The sequence below is a fragment of the Rhipicephalus sanguineus genome, chromosome 2 (genome assembly GCF_013339695.2).
Source record: "Rhipicephalus sanguineus isolate Rsan-2018 chromosome 2, BIME_Rsan_1.4, whole genome shotgun sequence".
NCBI lineage: Eukaryota > Metazoa > Arthropoda > Arachnida > Ixodida > Ixodidae > Rhipicephalus > Rhipicephalus sanguineus.
Window position 1 is genome coordinate 69132391 of NC_051177.1, and position 25108 is coordinate 69157498.

Below are 25108 nucleotides of genomic sequence, written 5' to 3' on the forward strand. Positions count from 1 at the left end.
TTATTTATTAACAAACCGCCTTGTAAATAACGCGTGATTTAAAGTGCTTCAACCACTTGCTGCATTGATTTTCATGCCTTATTCCAGCGTAAATGCCATCATCTGAAAGTGGAGGCGGAACCAGCCGCCACAGCGTGTGGCGAACGTGCGGGCAAGTCTACGGCAAGCTGGCGCTGGACTCTGGCCTCCCGGGTGCAGAAGCCTTCGTTGAGGGTGGAGGCGTGCGCCGCCTGCTCTGGGCCGGTGCACTTCTGACGCTGTTGTACTACAGCACCTCCGAGACTCTCGCCATCCTGAGCGAGTATTTCACGTACAGCGTGGCCGTCGCGTTCGAGTACAACACCAACGAGTCCTTTGAACTACCAGACGTCACCGTGTGCAACGTCAACCCGCTGCGTAGATCTAAATTATGCGCCCTCGACTCCTCGGAACGGGGGATGAGCTCCGAGCTGGAGACACGCATCTGCGGCAAAGGACAGGCGCTTCAAGAAGTATGCATTCATGACCAAAATCATTGGTTGGCTGAGCGTTTTAATGTAAAATGTTCGATCGGTATTTCGGTCGATCAGCGATGAGCCAGCAACTCGCTCACTCTCTCTCACTGACTTGCTCTTTTAATCTTAATCTCTTACTTACTCCACTTTCTCTCCCACTCACGGACCCGATCGATAAATCAATCAATAAGTCAATCGCACAGGTTTGATTATTTAATTGTTTAGTTGACTATCCCTATTAGAAGAACCAGTGGGTTTATGGCGGTACCGAACTCAGTGCAGCAGATATTTTGTCCGATTTCTAGTGCCGCCGTCACCCAGTGGTTCTTAAATGCGAAGCATTTCTTAGCGAACCAAATGCACTTTGACAGCTTCTATCTATCTATCTATCTATCTATCTATCTATCTATCTATCTATCTATCTATCTATCTATCTATCTATCTATCTATCTATCTATCTATCTATCTATCTATCTATCTATCCGCCTACGTCTTGACACTCTAGTCGTCTACGCCTTTACTTCATCATCATCATCAGCAGCAGCAGCAGCAGCAGCAGCAGCAGCAGCAGCAGCAGCAGCAGCAGCAGCAGCCTGTCTGCGCCCACTGCAGGGCAAAGGCCTCTCCCATGTTACGCCAATCAACCCGGTCCTGTGCTTTCTGCTGCCACGTTATACCTACAAACTTCTTAATCCCATCTACCCACCTCATTTTATGCCTCCCCCTCACGCGTTTGCCATCTCTTGGAATCCGGTCAGTTACCCTTAATGACCACCGGTTATCCTGCCGACGTGCTACGTGCCCGGCCCATATCCCTTTCTTCTTCTTGATTTCAACTATGATATCCTTAACCCCCGTTTGTTCCCTGACCCACTCTGCTCTCTTCCTGTCTCTTAAGGTTACACCTATCATTTTCCTTTCCATCGCTTACTGCGTCGTCCTCAATTTAAGTTGAACCCTCTTTGTAAGTCTCCAGGTTTCTGCTCCGTAGGTAGGTACCGGTAAGATGCAGCTGTTATATACCTTCCTCTTGAGGGATAGTGGTAGACTACCATTCATGATTTGATAATGCTTGCCAAATGAGCCCCATCCCATCCTTATTCTTCTAGTTATTTCACTCTCATGGTTCGGCTCCGCGGTTACTACCTGTCCTAAGTAGGCCTTTACTTGGTAGATATCAAAACTGACATAAAAGGACGTGAGTGTATGAAAACACGATTCACAGGTCATGACATGAATAACACAGACGACTTCCTTGTCGCGGACGTCATGAAATTCTTTCCGCCAGTAACGTGTTGCACATACCCTTTGCACCGTGGCCCGTGATATGTGGGTATGCGTCATAGTCTATATGAACCCCTACATTAGAAACAATAACGCGACAGCATGAAGGAGCCAGTGTCACGGAAAATGTGAGGACGGCGTCGGCGGGGTTATCGATGGACGAAATATCGCGATGGAAGGAGAGGATGAAAAACAGCTCGGAATCGAAGCCAGGAATTCTGCATGACAGCCAAGTATTCTACCACAAAGCCACGTCAGTGTTTCAAACTGCTGGGGAAACGGCCCTGTACAAGCGTCAAGTCAAGCAATTCGCTTGACTTGATTCGCGAACAATGTCAAGAGATTCGCTGACGATATTACATTAATGAGTAACTAAGGGGACGAATTGCAACTCATGATTACTGAATTGGACAAGACAAGCAGAACGGCAAGTCTGAAAATTATTATGCAGAAAATGAAAGTAATGTGCAACAGTTTCGGAAGGGAACAGCGCTTTGCGATAGGTAGCGAGGCACTGTAACTTGTAAATAAATACGTCTACTTAGGACAGTTAGTGGTCGCGGGGCCGAACCATGAGACTGAAGTAACTAGAATAAGAATGGGGTGGAGCACATTCTGCAAGCATTCTCACATCATAAATGGTAATTTGCCACTATCCCGCAAGAGGAACGTATATAACAGCTGCATCTTACCGGTACTCACCTACGGAGCAGGTACCTAGAGGCTTACAAAAAGGGTTCAGCTTAAATTGAAGACGACGCGACGAACAATGGAAAGGAAAATGATAGGTGTAACCTTAAGGGAGCAGAGTCGGTCAGGAAACAAACGGGTGTTAAGGGCATCTTAGCCGAAATCAAGAAGAAATGGACATGGGTGGGGCACGTAGCACGTAGGCGAGATAACCGCTGGTCATTAAGAGAAACAGACTGGATTCCAAGAGAAGGGAAACGTGCGAGGAGGAGACAGAGAGTTAGGTGGGCAGATGAGATTAAGAAGTTTGCGGGCTTAACGTGGCCTTAGCAAGCACAGGACAGGGTTGATTGGCGGGACATGGGAGATGCATTTGCCCTGCAGTGAGCGTAGTCAGGCCGATAATGATGATGATGATGACAGCGTCACGTCAGGACAACAGCAACTATGATTGTAATATTGGCTACAAGCTTTTATATCAGTTTAATAAAGATTAAAGATGTACACCTATTACTGCGCAAGCTATAGTCAAGCATTGCGCGAATACGCCTACGACCGCTAGGCATGGTGTGCACATCACCACCGTAGCGTGCACTGTGCGGCGATGAAACGCACATCCCTACCCTAACTTGAGTGCCGACGTTACGTCGGATCATGAGCTATCCTTTACACGACATTGTACTCGGTGTGCTTGGTAAGTCAACGATAGGCGCATAACTGCTTATTTGACACAATTACGACGATGCACATCGTAACGCTTGGCTCAAAGCATAAAATCTGGCATAGGCTGGTACTCGCTGACTGCTCCGCGTGAAATTGATTCACACAATGCGTGGGACCCGCCTCATTTTTCTAATTAGAAATGTACCACAACCTCGCGCCCGGTGGCGTCGGTGCTCAACTCAAGATGGCCTCTACTTTCCGTTCTCTTCGGTCTTTCACTCCTTTTGGAACCAGTGTCTCTAAGGAAGTTACATGCGCTGTAATTATGCGAAGTCCATGGGCCAAGGACGCGTCTTAGCCCAAGGTACGAGAGACTTGAGGAACCAGAAGTCATTTTCCTCGTGACACTAATAATTGTAACGAGGCCGAGCCATAGTAACGTGTGCTTCGTCTCTATGCAGGCCAATCCAGACGACCTAAGACTGCAGCAGCAAATATCGGACTGGATTGCGCACCACAAGGCGAAGAACCGTGAATGGCTAAGAACCCTCGGTCATCAGTTTGCCGACACCTTCGTCGACTGCACTTACCACGAACAGGGCTGCAGAGACGCGACGTGAGTCATGGCCCTGGAGATTGACCTTTCTGTTCCGCGAAAGTGCAACAGTATGCGATCCACAACATCGCAATATTTAAACTTACGTCTCGCACAAACACGATGCCGATTTACTCGCGCTGTCCTTGGAACCGGGCCCCCCGATAGGAGAGGCAGTGACCTCCTATAACGAACTTACAAATATGTATAAAGATGACAGGAGATTATATCCTATACCGCACAGCAACCTCACGAGAGCGCAGGCCACTATCCTCCGCCGAATTCAAACGAACACCCTAACCATTCCTCACCGCTTAGCGATATTCACAGGCGGAGAGGTCGACTCAACATGCAAAAATTGCGACAGAAATGCCATAGCAAACCAGTCACATCGTCTGGGAAGTCGAGGGCATTCCCCCACCCAGAGAGCTTCTGCCAGCTCCCTCCGAAACGACATGGGAGACCTTCACACGGTCCCCCGACGAAAAACTGCAGAAAGCAGTCACTGCATGGGCAGAAGAGGTCGCCGCAGACAAGCGGCCAGCTTCAAACCCATGAAATTTCTTTTAATAAAGTTGTACCCTCCTCCTTCTCGGCAGGCGCTAGAACCTTCTTTGCGCAATTTGTCTCTGCAGGTGTTTTATCGACCTGTGAACCATGAAATGCGAACGAGAGTTTTGCTGAGCTCTCTGAACCTTGGTGGCACTGTGTCAAGGAGGAGGGAGAGAAAACTAGGCTTCACTCTCATTTCAATGTAGGGTAGCATACCAGGTTGCACCAGGTTTGCTATCCTACACTGACGAAGGGAAAAGAAGGAAAGACAGTGTAGAGAATGCGTTATTGTGCCCACCACTCGCGTGTTCTACTTCAGACATTCCAGATATTGTTATTTTCTTAACCATAAGAAAAAAAGTCATTATTTCGAAGTCAGATCCCAGTCTTGCCAAAATATAGATAGCTGTACATTCCGGAGTAGAGAACTATGTCAAACACCCATTTCTAACGCCATTCTACAAAGGAAAAGATACGGGATACTCGTGGGAAGCAAGCCATGCGACAGCAGAACTCTTACTCCAAGTCGCGAATATGAACCTGGAACCAACATCTTCTCGGTACGATCGTAACCGGGTGGCTAGCAAATCGCAGCGAAAGGGCGAATATATTGATATCTTGAAGCAAGGAGAGAATGAAAAAACTGGGGAGGTGCGACAAGGGTGTTTCAGCTCCACTAACGTCGTCGGCTATTTGTTGGGCTAACTGTTGACTCCTTCATTTTTAGTGGACCGGTGGCGAGTAGTGGGATTTGCCCAATTTTTGTGGCGCATACCCATTCTGTGATGGACCGTGACTACATGACATACCGTGGCGACATTAGACGCCGACAAGCCGAGCCCCTAAGGTGCTTCGCGCCTAAAACTTGGAGGACGCTTGAGCTTCGCCTTCAAGAGTAGAACGCGATAGCGTAATCGGGACCCTTGCGCATCGCCTTCTCAACAGCTAGCCTAGCTTCGGTTCTCGGTGCGTGCCTCAACCGTGCCGCAAAAAAACGAACGTCTTTGCGCGTAACATTGGCCGTTTCAGACTATCCTAGAATGCCTAGTGCAAGTACAGTTGCACAGTGCCCATTACGCCATATATTTATCCCTTTTGCGAATCAGCGAAGGGCCCACTTCGCGTCTGTACGGCAACACGCGAACGTACGCAGCTTCTCACTTTGTTGTTGCTTTTGCTGCTGATAATGATTAAATATGTCTGAGCGCTTTGTATTGGGTGGGCCTCTACAATACGTTGTGCAATTCACATGTTTTGACACCTGGCGCAATTCTACGCTTCTGCCACACAATATTACGCGCGTCAAGAAGATCATCCCACTACACAAGATATTCGTATGATGATGATGATGATGATGCAAACTTTATTGGGGTCCAGAGAAGACGCAGGGGAGACCCGCATAGTGTTTTTTTTTTTTTTCGAAGCTCTTTCAAGCAATGGCGTGGCTGTGTGGCAGAACACCTGCTTGCCACGCAGAAGGACTGGGTCCGATTCTCACTCGAACGAAAGATCTTATTATTTTATTTTATTTGCATCTTTCTCGGTTTTTCGGTCACGGACAACGCTGATTTTTCGCTCACAACCAACGACGCCGATACCGACGCCGACAGCGGAATTTCGGCTAAACGTGCTCTTTGACGCTATCGCGTTGAAATATCACGTCAATTCTTCAGAAGCCATCCAAGTGGAGGAATGGGGAATACAAGGGTAAAGTTGTTAGGGCAGCCGTTTTTAACACAAAGCTGCAAAGCAGTACTCCCTTTGTCACCTTGTGGACCTCCGCGCAGCTTATTTGTCAATTCCGCTATGACAGTAACACGCGGCTGATAGAAAGCTCGCTTAAAATTATAAAGAAAACCACGAATTCCCATAATGTCAGCGAGACAGAATATATACGCTAGTGTATACGCAGCTCTGTCTTTGAAACACCTTCAGTAAAGTTTGAGAACTTGTAAACTTGGCATGTTTTCGGAAACAACGTTTTGACAAGAAGACCCGTCTTCGTGCAGGGCTGGGACTGCTCTTGTCTTTAGCAACATTCCCTGTCCAAGGATTTGTCAAGAGTTACCAACGGTGCTACAAAGACAGAGCTGGGTATATAGTATACTATATGCATCCGATGCTGCGCTGACGCAGACAACTCCTCCTGTCGAACCTGAAATTCTGTCTTGTTTGAACTTACGCAGCTCTGTAAGATAGAACGACAGAAACCGCCAAGACGAAATGCTTCTGCGACTCCTGCACGTTCTCATGTCACGACCTCATTCCACGCACTTCTGTCGCAATGCGCAGGACTACCAATAAGGAAGTCACACTTCACGTTTGTTTCACGTACACTGGACAGAAAGGAATGCGTGCAGTGACGGACTGGTGCTTTGGATTTCGCAGGCTCTTCCGCAACATCACCAACGTGCTGTACGGCAACTGCTTCTGCTTCCTCTGTGACCACGATCAGCGTGTGGACTACAGCGCCCTGTCGTCACCATACGATGGTAATGGCGCGAGTATGTCAAAACAGCGAAACAGATGTACTTACACATATGATGTTTCGTTAACAGAGCGTCGTTCTACTACACGTAAATTTCGTGCCTCCTCGTTCCTACAGCGCCTTTTTCGGTGTCACGCAGGGCTTGTGGTCACGCTGAATCCGCAGCTGAACGAGTATCTTCCCACTTCCTACCAGGCAGGCTTCATCGCCATGGTCCATGCACACGGTACCAGGTGAGTGCTCAAGCTATATTTCAAGGGTCAGAGGGTCAGAAGAAGTAGGTTAACTCCATCGATTGCGCATTAAGTGGGCACTATTAGCAAGTTAAGATTGAGATGTCATGTATAAAGCTCACTCTTGTTGTAGAATGGAGCCTTCTAAAAAAAACGCCTACACCAAAGGGCGTCACGTTGATCACTACACACCAGTTTCTTGTGACGCAGGATTTTCTCAAATCCATGACGTCACAGCAACGTAACTACGTGTACGTAAACTTTAAAGGTATTTGACATGACGGTTCGTGAGCGAAGGCGCACGTGCATTGTCCTTAACTCTCTCGACGCAGGTTCTCGGTGTGCCAAGATGGCGTCTACCTCTCTCCAGGCTACACTACGTACGTCGGCCTAAATTTGGTAAAGTGTCATCCACAGTCAACACAAGTTTTTTTTTTCTACGTTTCAGTTTGGAAGACTAAAGAAATATTGTGACTTACTTTCACTAGTAGCAAAGTAGACCATAGACACTATAAGAGCACAAAAATGTTTGACATCTCACTTGTACCACATCAAGAACTGCACGCACAAATTACAACTTGGAGCTCTTTGAAACATATTTCCGACGAAACAGTGCGCAATGATTTAGTCCAACGCGGTGTGCTGCTGCAGATTCGCGCATGCTATCTCGCCTTAGTAAGAAACCGCAACTCTGAAAAGCATCAGCACGAGACGGGTGAAAATGCACATGGCTTATATCTCTAGCGCGGCCAAAACGAACTTACACTGTTAATGATCCATGCTCAGGCTACACATTCTTAGAAATCTTCTTCAGTTACTGTTGCTGTCATACCATGTTTCTGTGTTACTATATGCAACGTTTTGTTAGCAGTAACATTACCGATATTCCACATGCTCTCGTGAGAAATAGTCGATTTTGCTGCGAGAACCAATCAGTAGAGACCGGATTTTAGGCAAATGCCTATTTTGTTCCTTGCGGCCTATCGCCCCACTTTGATATATGAGCATGAATTAGAGGTTAAGAACGGTTTTTATAGTGTTTTTTATAGTGCTTATAAATGCCTATCGTTAGGCGTTTGTGCCTAAATGCCTGTAAGTGCCTATAAATGCCTATATTCAAAATCGCCGCCTATATGAACAGTTTTAGTCAGACGTCTTTCGAGTGCAGTTTGAGACCATCATTCACGTTACCGGGCAACACTGACTGTTCGGAACTCTATGGAGTTCAACTCCATAGAGTTCCGAAAAGACAACTTGCCGGCGACAAGTTGTCTTTTCGTCCACTTTACTTTCTTCACATCTATATCACAATGGTTACAGTACACTTAACGTACCCTAAAACTTCCTTGGCTTCATTATCTGCTAGTTTTCATTAAGGTACCTGTATTATGTAATTTATGTTTGTCACTTTTCCCGTTAAAGGGGAGGCAATCGCCGGGCAGATTCCAAGGGCTGACGCATCGGCCCCCCGAAACGCACCACGAAAGCGCGGACAATTTAGAGTTGGTCCTTTTAGTGCGCCAGCGAACGCCGGTTGTGGTCCAAAGACCGAGTCAGAGCCGAGAGTTGATAACGCAAACAAAATATATTCTCAGTTAAGACAGTACAAGCATTAGCCAAACATGCACACTCGGCTGGTATCGATTACACCTCACAATATAACTTAGGTGGTGTTAACACAACGGGAACAGAACAACCAGATCGTGCGCTACAAATGCAATCTCATGCAATACAACCTATTCAAGAACACTTAAAGTCCTGAATATTCACAAACGTATCCAGTCCACAATTCTTTGACGTAACTTGATTGCTTCTCTTCCAGGGAACACTCACGCAAACTCCAGCGCTGATCGTCGTTGGTTCCTCCCGTCGTTTCTCTTCCAGGAAACACTCCCGTAACTTGTCACTGCTCACACGGCGTCATCATCCGATTCTTCCAGATCGATGATCGATTGACCGCACAACATCATGAACACGTCTTCTTTGGCCGACGGAACCACACATAACGTAACTGCACCATCTCCGGACCGACTGACTGCTCTCGTCGTCGGTGCACGCTTATATTTCCTGGCTCACGGGTTCCAGAAGCGCCTAGTGTGTTCTTCGACGTGCAGCACAGCCAAGGCTAGGGAAAGGGCGAGACTCTTCTCGACGGTTCCGATGGCGGCGGCGTCGCTCGGCGTTGCATCATCTTCGCGATCTTTCGAGACCGTGCCGGGCGTTTGATCTGGCTGTCTGCGGCTGTTATGAGTGGGTGAGGAGGTGCGGCGCGTCGGCGTTTTTTGATACTTTTTATCTTTGCGCGCGCTTGTTGAGCGAGCGGCTGCGCCGTGGTTTCCTGCTGTCGTCTGAAAGCGGCGGCGCACGCGCCTTATTAACGCGCTCGTTTGTGACAGTATATGCAATCAATAAACTGAAACTGAAGCTGTGGCACGCCTTGCACGCGTGAGAACGTCCCGCCCTTTTAATTAACAGCAAAGGCACGACTCACGAAAACACGTAAGCATACGCACTAGCGTTGTCACTTTCTGCTTGGTATCGCTCATCAATGTCGGAACATAGCAACTGTTCAGCTTCGATTCACTTCGATTCAGCGCAGACGTCCATGCTTCCTTTTTGATCAAGATACTGCGCTAAACACTGAGGCGTGACTAGATTCGGCTGCTGAGAATTCGGTCACGAGCTCCAAATTTACGTGTGCATGTATACGCTGACGCAAATCAATGGATCAACTTCGAGAGGAGCTGCATTGACTAAATAAGGAAAAAATAAATAGCGTACAAGGGTAAACATCAAGCCCTCTTCTCTCCTACTGTGTCGATACTTGATATTTGACTAGAGCAATGCCGCGTCTAGAAACTGCATATGGAACCGTTTGTTCCTGATTGAGCACTGGCGTGGTCGCAGTTGGCGCAGACGGGGCTGCCGGAGCCATACGCCAATCCCTGTCGCTCCACGTGGCCTCCCCGACTGCTGGTTCACATGGACCGCATGTACGGTGTCTACACACGAGAGGTAAGCGCATAATGCCTGAGGTCACCATGCCTCCGTATTCCATACTTACATCCGAACGTTTTCACAAATCGGCTGCCATCCTGATCTATCAGCCTCCAATGAATGGCGCACTGCTTGGCGAATTGCTTTACTAGCGGCGTCCATCGCAAAAGTGCTCCCTCATGTATTCGTGGGGCCTCGTATGCTTTGTCCATGCGATGCCGAGTACCATCCCAAGAATAAATACATGCCCTCAAGCTCCACAAACGACCTCTTGTGACATCAGTGACAAACTGCTGTGTCATTATGCACTCTAGGATGAAGCAGCATTCTTCGTTCTCTCTCCTTCGCTTCATTTTATGCTCCATTCCATTTCCTCCAGTGCAGGGTAGCAAACCTGACAAGCGTCTGGTTTCCCTCGTTGTCTTTCATTTTCATCATCTCTCCTCTCTCACTTTCTATCTCACTGTACGCTGACGAAGAAAAAAATTAGCTACCTCTCTTTCCTGCTAACCCCTTCAGTCACCAGTTTAATTAAGTGTTTAATTAAATGAGAAGCATAAGCTTGTGCAAACTTGCTCTTCTCCTCTTCGTTTAGTTTTGAGGTTGGGGTAGAGTGAGCATAAGGCTTAAACAAAAATTATACTAAGGAAGACATATATTCTATAGCACTTGTTGTCAGGCTACTTTGTGCATCTTTAGTATAAATAGTAATCTTAAACGCCAAAAACACGACTACGCAAGAAGACATAGACAGGACGGGCGCTTAAGCGCCAAAAACACGAGTACGCAAGAACACATGGACAGGACGTGCGCCCGTCCTGTCCATGTGTTCTTGCGTACTCGTGTTTTTGGCTCCTAAGTCAAGTATTTATACAAAAAAAAATCACAGCATATCCACGTGGTGAATGATGATGAGTGGGGCGAAGCTCCGGAAGATATCATCGGTAAACCGTGAATCTTCTGTGTAACGCCCCATCAATCGTCATATAAAGAGTGAGAAACACTGTGTGTATATTACAAACATCAAACTTTTATTTTTCTTAATTAGATGATGCTCGGCTTGCGTTGTCCCTTCATTATTACGGCTTTATGGTCCGTGAAATGAAGGGATAGCGGTTCCTGTACGGGTTGCAATTGGAAATTTGAAAATACCAAGTCAATACGCGTCCCTCGGATGGTCGTTGGTTTCATATAATCAAAGGACGTGCACGCGAGAGCATATTTGGCTGCCATATGTTGTATTAACCACTCATTGTTCTTTTCGGTAATATCGACATACAGGTCACCAACTAACACAAATGGTCTATTCTTGTACTTCTCATAATTACACGATGCCGTGTCAATGAATGTCTTGACATTCCCACTCGACAGATTGGGTGCAAGGTACATGGTCATAATGATGCATCCATCAAAATCGATGGCAGCATATTCACCGTTGTGGCTCTGCGTCATTGGTAGTAGTTTCAGATCTTGTGCCTTTTCTGTTTGTTTGACGTATACGGCCACACCACCTGCAGGACGCTCTGTATCATTGATGCGCACGACTGGAACGTATCGTTTGATATACGGTCTTTTGGCGTTCCACGTCTCGGTAAGATAGAGAACGTCCACCGCAGTAAGTATGGGGTCCCGTTCCACATTGTCTACAAGCCTGACATAAAACCAGCTAGGCTTACATGGTAGGCGGGAAACTACAGAAGGCAACAAGAAAACTTAAGATAACGGCTATCTTTTGCAAAGACGTTCGACCACTGCAAAGTTAACGGCTATCTCGTGGGTGGGTCTCTGTAGCCTTATCTTCCATCGAAAGAAAAAGCGCGCCAAGAGGGAGCCTCATGGCGCGTTACTTCTGAAATGTTGTCTTCAGGCGTCGTTGAAAATACGAGACGTAGTGAAGAAGAAAGAACGCCACACAGGCGAACACGCACGAGAGTCTCGCTCGTCAAAGTCGTCTTCTTTTTCTAGTGCATGCCAGAACGCGCGCTTCTCACGAACTAGAGGTGGCTACTACGTACAAACAAACGAACAAATGGAGGTTGGACAGACCCACGGCATAAGGAGCTTCACCCCTAAAAAAGAGAAGCGCTGCCTTAACGAGGTCAAGCCCTCTTGTCGAAACCTTGGTTTCAGCGACATTCCCCGCGAAACGATTTCTCATCAATTTCCCAACAGTGAGTTCCTGGCTTACTTTTTATTTTTAAAGTCTTCATTTTCCATTCGACTTATTTTTTGTCGGGTTAAGCTACGTTTTCCGACAACACAGCCATGGGTAGGCAAAAAAAAAAGAAAAAGAAGTGGAGCTCACGCAGACTCAAGTATGTGTGAATAGACGTTAGTACACACGCAAGCCGACCTAAGTCTGATAGTAGCGCTGAAGTTCAGTAGATAGGACCATAGGTCGGCAAAAAAAAAAAGAAGTGGAACTCACTCAGGTTCACCCAAGAAATATATTTCGCTTTTAAGGCTCGCTCATTCTGACTCCAGACTCACCAAAATTTTCCTCAACCGGACACACTCGAACTATGGCTCCCTTAAATTTGCTTCAACCGGATTCACTCGGATTCAGACTCACGGCTCGATGCAAGTCTGAGCGGGTCTGAGTGAGTTGCCTCATGAATGAATTTATCGACATACGGACAGCACGAGTAGAAGTCACGCAAAGAGCGCTGCATGCATCTAATGAAACATGCTCAAATGGCCTATATAGTTGGGCAAGCGGGGGCCGAGGAAGCGTGAGTCGGTCTTTGAAGCGACCAAAGAACGTCGAGACCGCGTTACACTTCTCGAGTGGGACTATCGTTAACCACGTGCTAATCGCACGACTATCAATTATTATTCGTTCCTTCAGTGCTCGTCGAGCCGCCAGTTCAAGTCACGCAGTTTTTGCTCAGAAATCAAATAGACCTTTACAGCAAAGCTGTTACACGCTAGTTTCCAGCGAATCGCTGCGCGAATAGACCGACCTCGCAGACCAACAGCAGTGGTTGCCGTCTCGCCATTGGCCGCTGCGGCTGCGTCCCTGTCGCGGCCGCTGCCCGTTGTTATTGTATGGTGTACTGGTGGTGGCACAAAAACCATCTGCAGGACAACATGTAAAGCCGACATGAATAATTTCGCGCACCAGGGAAATTCTAACTACGAAAATTTCATAGCAATCATGCGTTTTGCCGAGCGCTCTTTATGGGGCCGCTCAAGATGCTGGCGAACGCTAAAAAGAAAACGCAATGCCGATGCCGGCCGAAAGCAGCATTCTAGGGAACGTAGGCCGCAGTTTACAATAAAACTCTAAGTTTACGCATTCGTTTGACAACTTTGAAAGGAGACCTTTTGCGCCCGTCACCTTCGCTGGTCACACACCTTCCCCAAGTGGAATGGTCTCTAATTGTTTTTACAACGAAGATGTAAGTATACCTCTACCCCCGAACGGTTTCATCTCCGTGGGCAAAAAACGAACGCTCCGTGTCAAGGGTGCAGTTTCTAAATAGACGTTCTAAACGCCGCTCCACGTACGCGCTTAGCGTAAGCGACGAAAGTACAATGCTATCAACCGCTTCAAGGGCGCAGATTCTGAGTTTAATAGACGTTCTTCTCCAGAGTCCGCTCTACGAATTCAACAACATTCGCTTTAACCCACATACTTTCGAACGCCTCCCGGACGAAGGGGAGATATACGAAGACGAGGCCGAGAGGCTGATGGACGTTGACGACTCGGATGACCCAAAGCAATGCGTCATGGCTATGGACGCGTCGAGTCAGACGCTTGTGTACGATGAAACATGTACGGCCGGTCTGCAATAACAGACGCACTTCTTGGCTATCACTCCCAGTGAAGGTCAGACGTCAATCTCGCTCTTGTACGATTCTAATGCGGAAGACCATTCAAGCGTCGTCGCAATGGGTAATCGTTCTGGGTATCGTTTACAGTTTCGCTGTCCAACCACCTTCGCAGCGTGGACTGGAGCCGTAATTTCTCGTATTGACATTTATAACCAATTTTATGTACAAACAAACGAAGAGTGTTCATGAATGCGGAAGTCGGTCGGTATTTGTGCTATGTGCCCATGGGTAATGAAAGAGAACCCCATTTTTACGCGCCGCCTCTATTACGTCTTTTCTGCGCAGGACTGCCTGACCTTTTGTCTCCAGGTGAAAATCGTGGAGACGTGCGAATGTCTCTCAGCACAGTTGCCGCAGCTTTTGACGCTGGCACAACGGTATGGGACCTGCGTAGACAAGAGTGGGTAACAGCAGCACTACGCATGTTCTCCCAGTTTCAGCGCTTCAGTGATGCATGTTGCGCTTGCGAAAGAGTACGTGAAAGACCTGTGGTTTGATTGATCAAGGCAAAACACTGACGAAGTGAACAATGACATACGTTTATGAGGACTTATAGAGGACATTTACTCGCCACGGTGGTCTAGTAGTCCCGGTGCTCGACGGCTGACCCGAAGGTCGTGGAATCGAATCCGAGCCGCGGTGGTCCCATATTGATGGAGGCATATGCTGGAGGCCGGTCTTCGACATAGGTGCACGTTAAAGAACAGCACATTATCAAAATTTCTGAAGCCCTCCACTGTGGCGTCCCTCATAATCACATCGTGGTTTCGGGACGTAAAACCCCAATAATTATTATTGTAGACGACATTGGGTGCATGTGTTTGTGTTGTTAAGGGTGGCATGCGCAAGATCATTATTTTGATGTCCTGGTACATATTGTCCCGACTCGGTAAAAGCGTAAATTCAGAACCCAAATAACAATTGAAGCCGACGGTCAATTAAGGTTGCGTCCTACGATTGCGGAAAGTGAGGGCGGAATCTTCTAGCCTAAACCACAGTTTTCAATTCTCGTTCTCTCTGTTCATTTTGCCATCACTGCACTGCAGTGACGGCATTTGCGTCGACGTAATTACAATATCTCTTGATGTTGAGAGAGAGAGAGAAAGTTTTTTTAGAGCATAATGGTTAGCTAGCGTATATCCGCTTATATTCTATTTTGCAGTGGATGGGAGGGAGGGGAGAAAAGGGCTCTAGGCGAATGTGGGCATGAACAAGTGTAAAGAAATAAAAGAAAAAAGAAATATCAATTAACAAAAATGCCGGTCTTGTAATAGGTGATCTGGGCGATGAAGACTGGGAGTATGGACACTTAACGTAAAATATGACAAGAATGACAAGAATGAAAAGGCTGCCTACTGATTTTTGTCATTCAAAACTAGTGCAAAGGTCAATTGCCACAACACGCTTCACTGATGCTCTAAAGAAGTCATGTCCCCACTTAATTTCTGAGAACTTTAGTAAACAGCTGGAACGTCTCAAGGCAGCAGGGTATCCGCTAGATCTGTTAATTTGCCTTTTGATTCTGATATTTTTATTTCCTTTTGCAAACTTTGTTATTTTCCTTGCTTTTTTTTCTTCCTTTTTTTCTTTTTCTTCCTTTCTTTCGTTTTTCCTATTTTACTCTGACTCTCTGTGAAACATCTTTGAAGGCGAGAGCGACGCGGCAAGAAGCACTTTCGAATTTCGACGTTAGTTTAACTCATCTCCTGACGAAGGGAGGACCCCTCTCGAAACTGTTGAGAAATAACTATTTATACCACTGTTGACAACACCTCCATGAATACACCAATTATACCACTGTTGACATACCACTGTTGACAACTCCCACATGAATACACCAATTAACCCTCGGCCCTCAGTCCCCAGCGGCTGCGAAGCAACTGACCAAGGCGGCGGTCAGACCTGCGACGCAGCAGAGGGTGCTAAGAATCTCTGGGTACGGACAGGCCGCCATTGGAACCTAAATTTGGCTACGTATAACGCTAGAACTTTATCTAGTGAGGCGAGTCTAGCTGTACTATTCGAGGAATTAGAGGGTGTTAAATGGGATGTAATAGGGCTCAGTGAGGTTAGGAGGCCACAGGAGGCTTATACAGTGCTGAAGAACGGACACGTCCTATGCTATCGTGGCTTAGCTGACAGAAGAGAACTAGGAGTGGGGTTCCTTATTCATAAAGATATAGCTGGCAATATAGAGGAATACTATAGCATTAATGAGAGGGTGATATGTATCGTAATTAGGTTTAATAAGAGGTACAAGATGAAGGTGGTACAGGCCTACGCGCCTACATCCAGCCATGAGGATCAAATGGTTGAACGCTTCTACGAAGACGTAGAATCAGCAATGAGTAAGGTAAAGACACAGTATACTGTACTGATGGGCGACTTTAATGCAAAGGTAGGCAAGAAGCAGGCTGGAGATCATGCAGTTGGGGAATATGGCATCGGCTCTAGAAACGCCAGAGGGGAGTTACTAGTAGAGTTTGCAGAACGCAATAATTTACGCATCTTGAATACCTTCTACAGAAAACGGGCTACTCGTAAGTGGGCGTGGAGGAGTCCTAATGGCGAAACTAAAAATGAAATAGACTTCATAATGTGCGGCCACCCGGGCATTGTTCAGGATGTGGAAGTAGTTAACAAGATCCGATGCAGTGACCATAGAATGGTAAGATCTAGAATTCAACTTGACGTGAGGAAGGAACGGCAGAAACTGATACGCAAGAAGCCGATTAATGAACTAGCTCTGAGAGGGAAAGTTCAGGAATTCAGAGTTTCACTTCAGAATAGGTACGCGGCTTTAACCGAGGAAACCGACCTTAGCGTTGACGCAATAAATGATAATCTGACTAGTATCATCAAGGAGTGTGCAGTGGAAGTCGGGGGTACAGTCGTTAGACAGGACACTGGTAAGCTATCCCAAGAGACGAAAAACCTCATTAAGAAACGTCGAGCTATGAAAGCCTCAAATGCAACAGACAAAATAGAGCTGGCGGAGCTTTCGAAGTTAATCAATAGGCGTAAAGTAGCCGACATAAGAAAGTATAATATGGAGAGAATTGAGCATGCTCTAAAGAACGGAAGAAGCCTCAAAGCTATGAAGACAAAACTGTGCATAGGCAAAAATCAGATGTATGCAATAAGGGACAAGGAAGGCAAGGTCACAAACAATATGGATAGAATAGTTGAGGTAGTGGAAGAGTTCTACAGGGATCTGTACAGCAGCCGAGGCATTCAGGATGATAACGTAAGAAGAAGTAATAGCGCAGAGGAATCTGACATCCCACCAGTATTGACAGGAGAAGTAAAGAAAGCCCTAAAGGGAATGCAAAGAGGCAAAGCAGCTGGTGAGGATCAGGTAACATCAGACCTGTTGAAAGACGGTGGAGAGATTATGTTAGAGAAACTGGCCACCCTGTATACGAAGTGCCTCTCGACGGGGAGGATACCAGAATCTTGGAAGAATGCCAACATCATCTTGGTCCATAAGAAAGGGGACGTCAAGGACCTGAAAAATTACAGGCCCATAAGCTTACTGTCCGTTGTCTACAAGCTATTTACAAAAGTAATTGCTAACAGAATTAACACAACATTAGAGTTCAATCAACCAAGAGACCAGGCAGGATTTCGTACAGGATTCTCAACAATAGACCATATTCATACTATCAATCAGGTGATAGAGAAATGCGCGGAATACAACCAACCCCTATACATAGCCTTCATAGATTACGAGAAGGCATTTGATTCGGTGGAGACATCAGCAGTCATGCAGGCACTGCGGAATCAAGGCATCGACGAAGCCTATATAAACATAATGGAAGAAATCTACAGCGGATCCACAGCCACTATAGTCCTCCATAAAGAAAGCGACAGAATCCCAATAAAGAAGGGCGTACGGCAGGGAGACACGATCTCTCCAATGTTATTCACCGCGTGTTTACAGGAGGTTTTCAGGGCCCTAGATTGGGAAGAGTTAGGGATAAGAGTTAATGGAGAGTATCTCAGTAACCTACGATTCGCTGACGACATTGCATTGATGAGTAACGCGGGAGACGAATTGCAGCTCATGATTACTGAACTGGATACGGAAAGTAGAAGAGTAGGTCTGAAAATTAATATGCAAAAAACTAAAGTAATGTGGAACAATCTTGGCAGAGAACATCGCTTTGCGATAGGTGGCGAGACACTGGAAGTTGTAAAGGAGTACGTCTACTTAGGACAGGTAGTAACCGCGGAGCCGAACCATGAGAGTGAAATAACTAGAAGAATAAGGATGGGTTGGGGCTCATTCGGCAAGCATTATCAAATCATGAATGGTAATCTACCACTATCCCTCAAGAGGAAGGTATATCACAGCTGCATCTTACCGGTACTTACCTACGGAGCAGAAACCTGGAGACTTACAAAGAGGGTTCAACTTAAATTGAGGACGACGCAGCGAGCGATGGAAAGGAAAATGATAGGTGTAACCTTAAGAGACAGGAAGAGAGCAGAGTGGGTCAGGGAACAAACGGGCGTTAAGGACATCATAGTTGAAATCAAGAAGAAGAAATGGATATGGGCCGGGCACGTAGCACGTCGGCAGGATAACCGGTGGTCATTAAGGGTAACTGACTGGATTCCAAGAGATGGCAAACGCGTGAGGGGGAGACAGAAAATTAGGTGGGTAGATGAGATTAAGAAGTTTGCAGGTATTACGTGGCAGCAGAAAGCACAGGACCGGGTTGATTGGCGGAACATGGGAGAGGCCTTTGCCCTGCAGTGGGCGTAGACAGGCTGATGATGATGATGACAACACCTTCGTTTTGTTATATATATTGTTACGATGGGGTGTGTTTATTTACGAATGAATAGATGAAAGGGACGAAGGGTTGCCGCGTGGACCCCGAGTTGCTTCAAAGACAGACTTCTTCTCTTCCTTTGTCTCAGTTGTCGCTTCAGCGTAACAATATATATAAGACTGCCGTCTTCGTTATGTCTTGTTTTGAAGTGAAGTACATGTATCATGTTAACGCGTGTTCTATCACAGAGCTGGAGTGTGCGGAACATGTCGCCGCAATCCAGACCAGCATTACGCTCGAGCTGGAGTGCAATTGCATTCACGCCTGCAGGTAAGTGGTCCGCAGACCCTCGATATCGTTGTCGTCTTAGTAAAAACGATGTTTTCTACTCCAAAAGAGGAACCTAACAGTGTCGCAGACTTCGATGCCTCATAGCCATAGGTCGGCAAGCATGAGTCGACTCACTGAGTCTCAGGTCGAGCCATGAGAGAGTGAGTCCGGGTGAGTAATGTTTTGGTGAGCTTGAGTCCGAGTGAGTCCGGTTGAGAAAAATTTTCGTGAGTCTGAGTCCTAGTGAGCTAAGGGCAAAATATATTTCATGAGTGAGTCTGAGTGAGCTCCGCATTTTTTGCCGACCTATGCTCATAGCTGCTTGAAAGTTGTACGCATGCACTTCGTATGGAGTTTAGCCGACGATCACAACAGGCAGTCATCGGTTTGCTTCTAAATGTACTGTTTGCCTAAAAGAGGACTAGCCGGTATCACGCAGGACGTTACTTTTCTATAAACACAAATGCATCTTTTAATGACAGGCAGTTTCAGGAGCAAGCAGTCTGAAACCGAGGAGACAACAAAATGTGATAAGGGCTTTGGCAACGGATGGCTGAAGATGGCCCCTTATTTTCCGTCTTTAGGTCATTGTATTCCTTATTGAACTCTTCAACCTTCTCTTTCCTGTTCATTCTTTCCGTAACGATTTCATTTACTTAGACAGCCATTACGCCCACTCATTCTGTGTTTTCGTTTCGCGAATTCCCAAATTTATAACAGATGGAAACCTGCCGAGATAAATTAATTATCACGGAGTCGAAATGCTAAGCCACAGGACGTGGTTTCGATCACTGCTGCGACAGTAGTTTAGATGGGGGTGAAAAAGTAGGCGGTTCTTCTGAAAAATTCGGCGTGGCTCTGCTATCGCAAACACCAATGACCAACAGAGCTGCGGTGACTTAGCAAATCATTCCAAAAAGCGACTTTTTGCAAAGTCACACTGAATTTTTAGTACCTAACTGCTAGTGTGCTATGTCTTAGTGATCGCCTTCGGACCGTAACTACCCGGGTTAAATTGCCATCTCGCCAAGAAAGATTACTTTTTTTTTTCTTTAGGTCTCTCTTTCTCTTTCTTTCTTTCTTTCTTTCTTACTTTCTTTATATCTTTCTTTCTCTCGTTCTTTCTTTCTCTCTCCATTCTTCTATCTATCTTCTATTTCTCTCTTTCTTTCAGTATCTCTCTCTTTTTCTTCCTCTTTTTTCCTCTCTCTCTTTGTTTTCTATATCTATTTCTTCCTCTATTTCTTCCTTTCTTTCCCTTTTTTTTTCTCTCTCTCTCGCTCTCATTTGCCCTTTCTCTCGCCTATTAGGATGTTCCCCATGGAACCCATCCAGCAACGCAATCGCGAGCTTCCCATAAATGCGTGTCCTGTAATCGCGGGTGCATGGCCTAGCGGTTACGACGCTCGCCTTCGGAATGTGGGCACTAGGGTTCGAATCCAGCCTCGCTATGATAGTTGCTTCATTAAACATTTGTGTATTGTGGCTCAAGCATTTCTTTCTCTCTTTGTCTCTTTCTCCTCTCCTCCTTCTTCTTTCTCCTCTCCACTTCGCTGCGCGGAGTTTTCTGTTAACGTTCGCCACGTTAAACTTTAAAGGTAGGGGCCGTTCATGATGATGATAGTCCGAAGGTAGAGGCGGTGCATGATGATGACAGTTTTCTGTTAACGTTCGGCATGGCCAGAGGTCAAGCTTAAACAGCTCTGCTCTTGAAAACCGGGAGATGTCATAAAGATCTCTTGAATACGGAAAGTCGAGTAGCGCAATTTGGCAGTGCTTACAAAAACAATATATTTATCTCCCATGCAGTATGTGCACTCTTTAAATGCATTATTGCGCCGAACTAACCAATACTGAAGATAAGACGTTACTTGAATTCAAACGGTTTATCCTCATGAATGCCTCTGCCAGCAGACCAATTAACGATGTCTTCAGAGCTGTTTGTGCTTGCGGTGACAAAGCATTCACTTCCGTGGAAGATCGCTGGGATTTAAATGTTGTGTGGGAGGTGGTCTGGCCGACTGGCAGCCGAATGTGGTGCCTGCCCGGTGCTTCGTGCTCATTTGTCTCCTTTTCACTGACTCGCCGGTAATATTCATTCCATGAAATATAAAGAGAGATTCGCTCAGCATAGAGACGATTTACTGATCACAGATGCATGGGCGGACGTAATTCATAGACAAGCTGTTGTCATTCTCCACAGGGACATCAGTTATACGCGTGATGTGACCATGACGGAGCTGAGAGAGGTAAGGGCCCATTCAAATAAAGTAGTCCAGATTTAACATTTTGCAGTAGAGAGATTTTTTTAGGTGGAAAGCCTGTTCAGAGTTTGTTGCGGCGTGTGGGAACGAGATGCCAGTTCCCTAAAGCCAGTGGGGAGTGTCGGGGAGGACATTTCTGGACAAACGAAGAGGGAGAAAGAATTATTCCATCAGTTTTAAGACCTCAGTCCAGGTCCATGAGACCGAATAACGGGTCACGTAGAAGAAAGGCAGTAAGAGTCTAGGCCAAACATTTCAATGAGCTATTGCACGACGCGTAGGGCGTCTAATAAGAGGCGCGAATGCCAGTCAGGTTAAGTGCCAATCAACAAATCTCGACAAAAAAGCAGCAACCTACCTCTGTCAAAGTTTTGCTTACCGACACTGACCTCCAGCTGCAGTATCGGATGCGAAGTAATATTTACCCCGCAATCAGCAAAGTGTGTAATTTCAGCTTTATGTCGGCACCAAGAACAAACGACCGGACTACAAGTTATGCACTGAGGGCGATAGTGGGGCTTGCGGAGCGGCTGAGACTGCGCAGGCTTTGTTACTTTCCTCCCACTAGAAAGAATCCGCAGCATTCATGTTTACCCTGCGTTTACTCCTTCCAGTTCATAGTGTGTACGACAGCACCTAGAAAAATGATTCGTTAAACATTTGTGTATTGTGCATGCAGCATGTCTTATATAGATTTGGAGTTTCATGCGTCATTCCATGCGTCACCATTGCATGTTGTCCCTCACCTATTCTGTACTCTCGTTACAGGACGTTGCGGGACCGGTCAATGAAAACGGGTATGTAGCAGGATTAGGGCAATGATCTCGTTTATAGTTATTTTCACCAGGCGAGCGTTTCTACAAAAGGTACAATTTTTCCTACAATCGTGCGCCGCGTACATTTGTGCTGCAGGCGTATAACACTAGATTTTTCTCAGCATTCCCGCACGTCACTTGAATGTTCCGAGATGAAGCAATGATATTGCCACGGGGTCGTGACGTTGACGAAGGCCGCAGTCGGTGTGTCCAAGAAGAAACTCTTTATTTGGCCGAATTTACGGCCGGAAACGGAAAGTCAAACTGCAGCAATACACACAGTGACAGAGGCGAACAGAGCATCGGCCGTCGATAAACTGATCATCGCTGGCACATGCGGTCCTTTATACATCACGCTTTTAAATTTCCAGCCTTATCACTGGTGGTCGAGCAAGCTCTGGAATGATCTTGACTATTCGCGTCCTGCGCGCAATCGTAACAAAGCGATCTACTACAATCGCGAAGCCTCTCAAGCAATGCGGCGCCGTCTGCGTCGAGCGTTGCTGACCGTCCTTGCGGGTCAAACCCGAATACATCAAAATAAAAAAGAACCGGGCGTGGCAATATACGGCAACATATAATGATTAAAACAGTAGTCCTTATGCGTGATTGAAAATTGCAGTAAAGAGAAATTACAATTTGTTTGCCGCCCGTCAACGATCATCGCACTGTGGCGCAACCGTGGAACGCAGTTACTGAGAACTTTTACTAATATGAAAAACAACACTGACGTGAAGCCTTAAGGTCGTTAACCGGTGCTACCGAATTTCTTAATGTTTGCAACAACCAGAGCTTATACGTAAGGTCATCAAAGCTCACTCAAAAGGAGGAATATTTACTTGACAATTCCTCGGTTTAAATAACGTTGCGGTAGTCCTGAGTGGAAGTTCTCAAAATTTCGGAACACTATGTAACGTAAACAGCGTGCACATTCCAAGTAAATTCAGCAGTATTTCTACAATAGGGCAAAATTCATACGGTTCTTTCTTTTTTGTTTGCTGCCACAGGCCACCGGCTCGCCTTGTCCTGTACTTCAACTCACTCACCTACGAGCATGTAAGGTCGGTGCCGAAGTACGATGTAAGTAGCACGGACAAATTAACACTGTAGAGTTATACACAACACTTCTAAGAGTGTAAACGAGATACGGGCACGAACCGTACACCGGCGACCTGCAGATAATACTGAGAACTAGTCAAAAAATATGAAGGCTAAAGGCATTTATTTAGTTTAGTTGGCCTATCGTACGGGAAAAGTGGATAACGCTAGAAGAATAAGCAAGGACATGATGTAGCACCGTGTTTTATTGAAGCGAAGCATGTTATGTGCTACAGATTTCGGTTGCGGAGCTGTCGTACGCAAAAAAACTCGTCGCCGGCATCGTATAGAAATGCCTCTCTCAAAGGCGTGCCGCTGTCGCGTACGTGTTTGTACGCGCCGTTTTCGAATATTTGATGCTCTCGCTATTGTGGGCCTGCCGGCGTTCAGCCGTTTCTCATACAGCAATCTGATATTTTATGGAGGTTGCTTGTAATTTCACGTTGCCACGTTTCATTGCTCCCTGGATATGAACGCATGACCTCACGTTCCGGCGCCGGCGCCGGAACGCCAGTCATCAGGCACGACGCCAACTTCGTAGGCGCGCCCTGACGCCACGACAGCAGCCAATCAGAGCCGTTTCGCTTCCACCGGGGATAGAAAGAAATACAGTAAGGAACAATGATAGAAAGAAAGAAACAAAGTGATAGGTCAGGTTACCACTTTTCTTTCTTTATTTGTATTGGTTTCTTTTGTTTTTCTTTTATTTTTTTAGTAGGGAAAAGTACGAGGTCAGATAGGTAGGCTTGGCAAACTTCGCTTGGCCCCATTTTCCCGATGGGGGAAGGGTTCCTGCATGCTTTCCACGTTACGGCTGTCCTTGTCCTTTAGCTCTACCCATTTTTTTTTACCTGTATACGTATCTGCTACAATATTATCGATACGGTCGAACCTTTGAGTCTCTTGCGATGCCAGCCTTTGAGCTTCTCGCGAAAAGTTGTGTACGTTGCAGGAAACCCACGTGATGGGAAACCTGGGCGGCATCATCGGCATGTACCTTGGTCTGTCCTTCTTTGTTATCTTTCAAGTCCTGGACATCCTAGTGGTTGGGACGCTGCGGCTGAAGAAGATGCTACGCTGAAATGCATTCGAGTGCCGCCTGATGGCGCTCCTACCTGCACGGACCCAATCCAGGACCTCAGTACAAAGCCTAGTCGATCACCTTCACGCTCTCTTCATCGCTTACACTACAGAGCTAAGCTTCTATGCGGCGGAGATATTCGATACAATTTGTTCTTTTACGTTTTAAACTACTCGCGCCATTGCTGCGTCCTCCCGTTTAGTCAGAACGCTCTGATTTTTGTTTATTTACACGTTATTCATGCAACACGCCTTGGGCGTCTCCCGTGCAGAAAGGATATTAGTACCGCCCGTGCGGTGAATGGATCGGGCCCCACTGTGTCCTCCGCTTTTCTGAGATGATCGCTCCTGAAATTGAACTACATGCTAGCATGACCCTAATCAGACACCGGAAATGTGGACATAATCCTCAGAACCAGCGTCCCGTATTAAAAAAAATGTTCTTACGCTAAAATTTCTGTTAGGAGAAAATTCCATTAAATTCAGGCTTTGTGCGTGTTTTTTAGTGAAGACGACCCGCCAGCGGCAGTGAGGATTTCGGAAAAGAAAGCTTTGTGAGTTCTACCTTTAAAAAATACGACGGACGAAACAGCGTGCGAGAAAATCCGACACTACAGCCAGGCTTCGCCTTCAACACTAAGGCTGAAATGTCCACCGTTGAGAGTCGCTGTAGAACCAAGTACGAAGCCCTCCTGGTACGGTCGACAACCTACGCGCCTGTCTCTCAAGTGTTCAGCCAACACTACGCATGCGCCGCACTTTATGAATAAACATCTTTTATTCAATCAATCACTTGGTCACACCGGTTCCTGTTTCCAGCCTAAGGTTTCTTGTGACAGAGACGGCCTGACTCTGATGCTTCCCCCTAGAAAGGGACACTAAAGAGCAAAACGATTTTTCTCGCATT

General features: G+C 46.4%; 1 protein-coding gene across 1 annotated transcript; it reads left to right on the top strand.

Annotated features, from left to right (window-relative positions):
* The first annotated feature begins 92 nt into the window (after positions 1–92).
* Positions 93–24256, top strand: LOC119381650 (acid-sensing ion channel 4). Its single transcript, XM_037649424.2, has 12 exons — positions 93–491; positions 3593–3747; positions 6667–6770; positions 6906–6999; positions 7332–7398; positions 9907–10014; positions 14119–14233; positions 18863–18944; positions 21148–21193; positions 21977–22005; positions 23031–23103; positions 24074–24256. Exons 1-12 carry the CDS (start codon positions 93–95, stop codon positions 24200–24202), a joined length of 1401 nt encoding a protein of 466 aa, XP_037505352.1. The 3' UTR covers positions 24203–24256.
* Positions 24257–25108: the final 852 nt, after the last annotated feature.